Raw genomic sequence first — 6,868 nt, forward strand, 5'->3', positions numbered from 1 at the left:
AGAAGGTAAGATTTGAGATTTAAAAAAAAAGAAACAAATTGATAAAAATAGAAATAATGTCGAGAATTATTTTATCTCTCCTTACTTAACTTTCACCTAATAGAAAAGAAAAAAATTTAATAAAAATTAAAACAATGAAGGGAGGATTCAAGATTTAAAAAGAAAATTATGAATATGATATTTCTTAATGTTTATTTTGAGACCTAGTAAATTATTGTTATACTAATATATAATATTTATGTCAAGTTATTTATATTATATTATATATGTCGTGCCCACATGTCTTATATATATTTTTTATTTTGTGGTATTCCTATATTCGTGTTGGATTTTCATATCATGTCTGAAATCGTGTTACATAGGTTTTAATAATTATTTGATCATGAACAAATAAAAAAATTATATTTATCATATGATTTGACATTTATTAAATAATCACATGAATATCAATAATCGAACTAATAATAATTTATCAATATATCAATTTCATTACTTAACAAAAGAGACATAATCTTAAAAATTAATTGATGGGAAAAAAAATTAATAGAGCACTAAAAATTGATTTTTTATTATAAAAAAGATTAAAAATTAAATTCTTAACTTAAGAAGTTGATGGAGGAAAACTTATTTAACTGATATTTATTATAAATTTAATTATATTAAACAAAGGATTATTTGGTTCATTCACCGGAATAAATCGGTGGTTCATTTATATATATACGAGGAGTTAATCATGTTTATCTAAAATTGTAAAATTCCTGAGTTATTTGGTTTGGTAGAAGGGCATTTGTGGAAGAATTGGTATAAAGGTCCTCTATACGGTAACGTTCACTCAGGAAGAAACCCACGCATACGGTCCTTGGCGGCACTTCACGTCAACTGTGGTTTTGGATTTTCTTTTTCTTCTTCTCTCTCTTTCGCTTTCTTTCTTTCACATTCGCTTTCCGTTGTTTTCTCTGCCAACAAACCATTCCAAACTCTGCATTTCCAACCGTTTTCATTTTTCTCCTTCTCTTCTCTTACACTCTCACTTTCAGTTTCAGCTTCGCTTTTTCTCTGCTTCGGATTTCGGCATTGTCGTAAGCGGAAAACTGTCAGCGCAAGGTTTCTAGGTCAGAACATTTCCGAAATCTCGCTCTTCTCTGTTAGATCCTTCTTCGCATTTCCACTCCTGCATTTATCCAAGTCTTTCTGTGTTCGTGAATCCGTTGCATGTGTTGTTTACGCTGCGTATGGACGATGTCCTGTGATTTGTTTTATTATTATTATTATTATTGAGAAGAAAAAAAAATTGCTTCTTAATTTCTCTGTTTTTCTCTGTTGTTTTGATAGTTTCATTAGCGTGTTTCTGTAACTAGGTTATCGTGATGCAGTGAGGAAGATGATCGTGGAACTGCTGTTTTTTTTGTGTTTTTGTTAATCTAGTTTTAGTAGGCAACTGGATTTTGAGAAGCTCTCGTTTTACTGCTGTTCATTTCTTCTCATGGTGTTTGAACATATTGATTTGTCGGGTTTAGGTTCTGCTTCATTTTAACATGAATTGGTGGTTGTGCAGGCTTTTGAGTCCTGTTATGGCTGGTGATTCATTTGTGATTATCAATGGCAATGGCAATGGCATCGCTAAGTCAGAGCCTGATCCGCAGAGGACCTACCAAGCAGTGGTGATTGCAACCAGAGATATGGGCATTTCCAAGGATGGAAAATTACCATGGTTTTTACCCACGGATCTCAAGTTTTTCGACGATATCACTACAACAACAACTGATCCTGGGAAGAAGAATGCCGTTGTGATGGGTAGAAAAACATGGGAGAGCATCCCTCCTAAGGAAAGGCCTCTTTCCGGTCGCCTTAATGTTGTTCTGACTCGCTCTGGTAGCTTTGATATTGCAACAGCAGAGAATGTTGTTATATGTGGAAGTGTGTCTTCTGCCATGGAACTGTTGGCTGCTTCTCCTTACTGCCTGTCGATTGAGAAAGTATTTCTTACAGGAGGTGGAGAGATATTTAGGTATATTTATATTTTTGTAGTCTTCGTGCTTCTTCTCTTTTGTAGTCATGTTAAGCTCTTTGACTGTTGTAGCTGATAATTGTCATGTACAGAGAGGCACTTAATGCACCTGGATGTGAAGCTGCCCATATTACAGAAATTGAGGCGAGCATTGAGTGTGACACTTTTATGCCTCGAATTGATACCTCTGTATTTCAGCCATGGTATTCGTCATTCCCTTTGGTGGAAAACAATCTCCGATATGCTTTCACCACTTATGTGCGTGTAAGGAGTTCTTCGGAAGAGTCCCCGGGTCAGAATACGGAACCACTTTTTGATAATGGTTCAGGCTCTCTAGAGTTTGAGGTGAAGAAATTTTCTTTTCTTCCTAAAATGATTTATGAGAGACATGAGGAGTTTAAGTATCTTAGGTTGGTTCAAGAAATCATTTCTGAAGGCACATCTAAGGATGATAGAACAGGGACTGGTACCTTGTCAAAATTTGGCTGCCAGGTAAACATTTTGATTGGTCCATTGAGAATATGCTATAATTTATGTGCTTACTTCATCCTCTAAAATTCCACAGATGAGGTTTAATCTGCGCAGAAACTTTCCGCTTCTGACAACAAAGGTATGTATGATTTTGGGTTCTGGATTTGTGTAAACCACTGCACAGTAATTTCTTATTCGTGTGCACCTTTTCCTTTTGTGATTCTGATGTAATTGTTTGTGTTTCTTACTTCAAAAAGATTATTGAAGAAGACTGAAGAATATCTATTGTACATCTTGATATAAAAGTTGACATGATTTCATCATTTGGTTCCTAGAAAGTATTTTGGCGAGGAGTTGTTGAAGAGCTTCTTTGGTTTATCAGTGGCTCAACAAGTGCTAAGGTAATGATATCTGTTACCGGTCCTTCCTACTCACAGACATACACGCGATCTTTTCTAGTTAAGTTAAAATTCATAAACTAAACTAGCTAGCGTGGGCCAAATACTGGGGAACTTGAGGTTGATGTACTTGATCTTGATAATATTTTAGCTTGGGGGAGAATATAGGCAGGCTCATTTTTGGAATCTCCAACCCATCTCACTATTTTCAGTATTATTTTGTTTTCAAATTTTTAATCAACTTATCATTGTTGATCAAACCTATATAATATGATTGGATTCTTATTAATCTATACACGGGTGAATAAAATATTAATACCTTTTATGCTCGATATTTTAACAGTCAAGATTGAATGTCAAGATACAGAAGAAACAATAAATGTGCCATATAGCTTCCCAAGGTCAAGACGAGTTTGATTAAGCTTTTCTGAGTTCTTTAGTGAAATAGCAATTAGCCAGGCTGTCACTAAATTAAAAAAGTTACAGGCTGGCTAATTAATTATGTCGACTCTATTTTTGATATTTGATCCCGATGGTCCTTATGGAAGTTCATGGAGTTGACTTTATTGTGTATGCTGTAAATATTTTAATCTATTTCTGATGGTATAAAATGAGTATAAAACGGCTTCATGATGACATGGTTAGCACCTGTTTGTTGCATTATTAATACTCTGAAAAATGCCTCTAGACCAAAATTCAATTATTTTACTGCATTGCATGAAGTGTTCTGGGTTCACTAGATTGTCTTACCGGTTCATTAGACATGCCTACGATGAATTTTATTCAGGAAACATTTTATTTTGACAGGTTCTGCAGGAAAAAAGCATTCATATATGGGATGGCAATGCATCCAGAGAATACCTTGATAGGCAAGCATGACCATCTACTAATTTTTGTATGAAATTTTTTTCTTCTAATCTGGGTAGTTATTAACTGGATTTACATTTTATATACAGCATTGGTTTGACAGAAAGGGAGGAGGGTGACTTGGGACCTGTTTATGGGTTTCAGTGGAGGCACTTTGGAGCCAAGTAGGTGGATGTACCTTTATCTTTGTAAGTGATTAGGATGCATCTTGTGGGATTGCTTAGCTCTCTATTTCCTATCTTACATATTACAGGTATACCGACATGCATGCTGACTATTCCGGCCAAGGATTTGATCAGCTTTTAGATGTTATTAACAAGATAAAGCATAATCCTGATGATCGACGGATCATTCTCTCAGCTTGGAATCCATCTGATCTTAAATTGATGGCACTTCCACCCTGCCACATGTTTGCGCAGGTCGGCAGCTATATTTGGTTTTCTCTTTGGATGAACTCTCTCTCTCTCTCTTCTCTCTCCTGAAGTTTTGTCTACTTCTTTTTTCCTGCAGTTCTATGTAGCGAATGGGGAGTTATCGTGTCAGATGTATCAGCGATCAGCCGACATGGGTCTGGGTGTGCCATTTAATATTGCATCTTATGCGCTCCTGACATGCATGATTGCTCATGTTTGTGGTATGCAAATTTTGCCAGCTTTTGCTACACTTAAATTTGTACTCAGACGTACATGCTATCTTCAATCCTACTTTCATGGGTTCAATAGAGTTTTGTTATTATTTGATTATAAATGGCTTTAAGCTAATTAATAGGTTGTGATTCACAAAAAATTTGTATTATGAGTCGCGTACTTTTTGTGTGGATGGGTAGAATGGTCCTTTTGGATGCAAATAGTCAGACTTGCTTAGAAATTAGAACGCACTTTTCAAAAAATTACATATAGTTTGGAAAATTTATTGGGATGTTTTTGTTTCGCCGTTTAAGTTTGGGTGTTGGCGGGTTCAGAAGTATATAGATTGATAATCCTACGTAGAGAAATACAACTTTTATATAAAACAAAAATTGATATCAGATATCGGACTGACGATCCCTATCCTGTTCTTGTCAGACCTTGTTCCGGGTGATTTTATCCATGTTATCGGGGATGCTCATGTTTACCGCAATCATGTGAGACCTTTGCAGGAGCAGCTCCAGAACCAACCAAAACCTTTTCCGGTATGTGTGTAAATGTTTAAGGAAATCAATTGCTTTAGCGTAGATGCCCACAAAATATTTTCCATTATGCACTCGTATAAATTGCCTTTCCCTTGTTGATTACCTAAACTTCAATTCAGATTTTGAAGATAAACCCAAAGAAGAAAGATATAGATTCTTTTGTGGCTGCTGATTTCAAGCTCATAGGATATGATCCTCACCAGAAGATAGAAATGAAGATGGCTGTCTAGGAATCTTGTGAGATTCTCAATCCCTTCTTGAGGCTGTTATGCTTTCTGAAATGAGGCAAGTAATCTATTAGCCTGTTTGCTTTTACGTTTGAAAACTTGGACGTGATTTTGAGAAGCAACTATTAGTTGCTTTTGTTGCGTTATAACGTGAAAATAGGGAAAAACGTGGATCTCAAACGTATTACCAAACACGCACTATATCTTTGTTTCTTTCTTCATGATTTTATTTATGTAAAAGAGATTTCTGTATTATCTGGTTGGTACTTGTCACCTGGGCAGTGTGGCAAACCGAAAAGCAGATGGTTTGGATTCATTTTGAACTAGTTTTACTTGCTGATAAAGTAAGATCCGCCCTTAAAAAATTAAAACAGATGACGTAAGATTGGCTTTTCAAAATTTGATTAGGTACCTTACATAAAAATTTTGAAAACCAATTTCACTAGTAATTTTCTAGTTTTGCTTAATACATATTATTAATGTCTCTGCTTTTTAGCGAATTTTATCTTGTGAATTTATAGGTAGTACACCGTATATTTTTTTTAATGTCTAGGTGCTTGTTTGGTTCCATATTATACTGAAACATGGTATTCTCATTGTTTCAGGCATAACCATAGGACGTATATGGTAAATTTCTGGTCAAATAAAAGAATACTGGTTGGACATACTTCAAGTTTTACATGTTACTATTGGGAATCCTTTAGTTCCACATTTGTCGTGGCTCTAAGGTGATTTAGGTTAACTGCATTTTCATTTTTTTTTTCATATAGACGTTCTGGTATACTTTTGAGTTCTGATGGATCAGAAAATTGACGTTTTGAGATTAGAGGCGTCTTGTGTTGGCTATTTTATTGTGATTCGCCGCCTCCTCCGGCCCCAGCCAAAAAAAAAAAAGAAAGAGGAAAGGAGGGAATGACCTAGAATCACTATCGGATGTTGCATTGCTACACCTTTTTTCTGGCATTGTTTCCTCTTTTGATACTGTTGGTTGTTTCTTATTTTTGGTGCTTCTGTATTGCCATTTTTCCGTTCTGATTTGGAGACCAGCGGGGAAACGGGGAAGGGATGGCTCAAAAAATTCATGTTATGTATAAAAACCAAAGGTACTTAAAAGAACATTATTTAAATTTTACCATTTTTTTTCTAAATTATCCATTGATACGTGGGCTGCTGTTGCTCTTTCTCTCTCTCTCTCTCTCTTTTTTTTTTTTTTTTTTTTTTTTTTTTTTTTTTTGTAAATATTAACTTTAGTCTACGCAGTCCAAGTCGTCTGGATTTTGGGTGAATTAAGGTGTCAATGTCCTAGGGGTAAGAGAAATAAACCTGTAGACTTTAGAGATTACACCGTGCGTGCGTGCGTAGGGATTCCTCCTCAAACATCACTTGCCCACTATCCATGGTAGTTGTGATTATCTTAATAAATTATTTGGTGCTCTTTTGTTTTGAAGTTTAGTACACTTAATTTTGAACCATTAAATATAATTAGGATTTAATGATCATATATTGTTAGTTTTATACAGTTAGTTAATTAGAAATCACATTTTTTTATATATATATAGAAGTCATTATTAGTATGATTTTTAAGGTAGTTGTCATAGAAATTATCAAATTATCATACATAGTTTGTTATTGAATTTTATTGTAAAACTGATTTATATCATCTGCACAAAATCTATTTTTTCTAAATATTGACACATTTTTACATATAATTTTTACTTTTTAGTCT

At 34.6% G+C, this 6,868-nt stretch overlaps 1 protein-coding gene across 4 annotated transcripts; it reads left to right on the forward strand.

Moving 5' to 3' along the window:
- Nucleotides 1–819: 819 nt before the first annotated feature.
- LOC109800919 (bifunctional dihydrofolate reductase-thymidylate synthase) lies at nt 820–6,303 on the forward strand. Of its 4 annotated transcripts, none has more exons than XR_002239977.3 (13): nt 820–884; nt 1,038–1,112; nt 1,556–2,008; nt 2,101–2,500; nt 2,574–2,618; nt 2,815–2,880; nt 3,685–3,746; nt 3,834–3,908; nt 3,998–4,163; nt 4,255–4,378; nt 4,809–4,915; nt 5,035–5,200; nt 5,748–6,303. XR_002239977.3 is itself a non-coding variant. In XM_020361843.3 (12 exons), exons 2-11 carry the CDS (start codon nt 1,572–1,574, stop codon nt 5,143–5,145), a joined length of 1,593 nt encoding a protein of 530 aa, XP_020217432.1. In that variant the 5' UTR covers nt 891–1,112; nt 1,556–1,571; the 3' UTR covers nt 5,146–5,152; nt 5,748–6,303. The 4 variants fall into 4 exon arrangements, 1 of the variants encoding a protein (XP_020217432.1); XR_002239976.3 differs by having other exon boundaries at nt 830–881; XR_002239975.3 differs by lacking the exon at nt 820–884 and having other exon boundaries at nt 891–1,112.
- The last annotated feature ends 565 nt before the right edge of the window (nt 6,304–6,868 follow it).

This window comes from Cajanus cajan, chromosome 8, assembly GCF_000230855.2.
Source record: "Cajanus cajan strain Asha chromosome 8, NIPB_CcT2T_4, whole genome shotgun sequence".
Lineage (NCBI taxonomy): Eukaryota > Viridiplantae > Streptophyta > Magnoliopsida > Fabales > Fabaceae > Cajanus > Cajanus cajan.

Excerpts from the sequence above, each read along its gene's own strand:
- LOC109800919 (XM_020361843.3), top strand. The coding sequence starts at position 1,572 with ATGGCTGGTGATTCATTTGTGATTATCAATGGCAATGGCAATGGCATC. Across the intron at positions 2,501-2,573 it reads TGTCAAAATTTGGCTGCCAG|ATGAGGTTTAATCTGCGCAG; the intron begins GTAAACATTTTG and ends AAAATTCCACAG. Across the intron at positions 3,909-3,997 it reads TGGAGGCACTTTGGAGCCAA|GTATACCGACATGCATGCTG; the intron begins GTAGGTGGATGT and ends TACATATTACAG.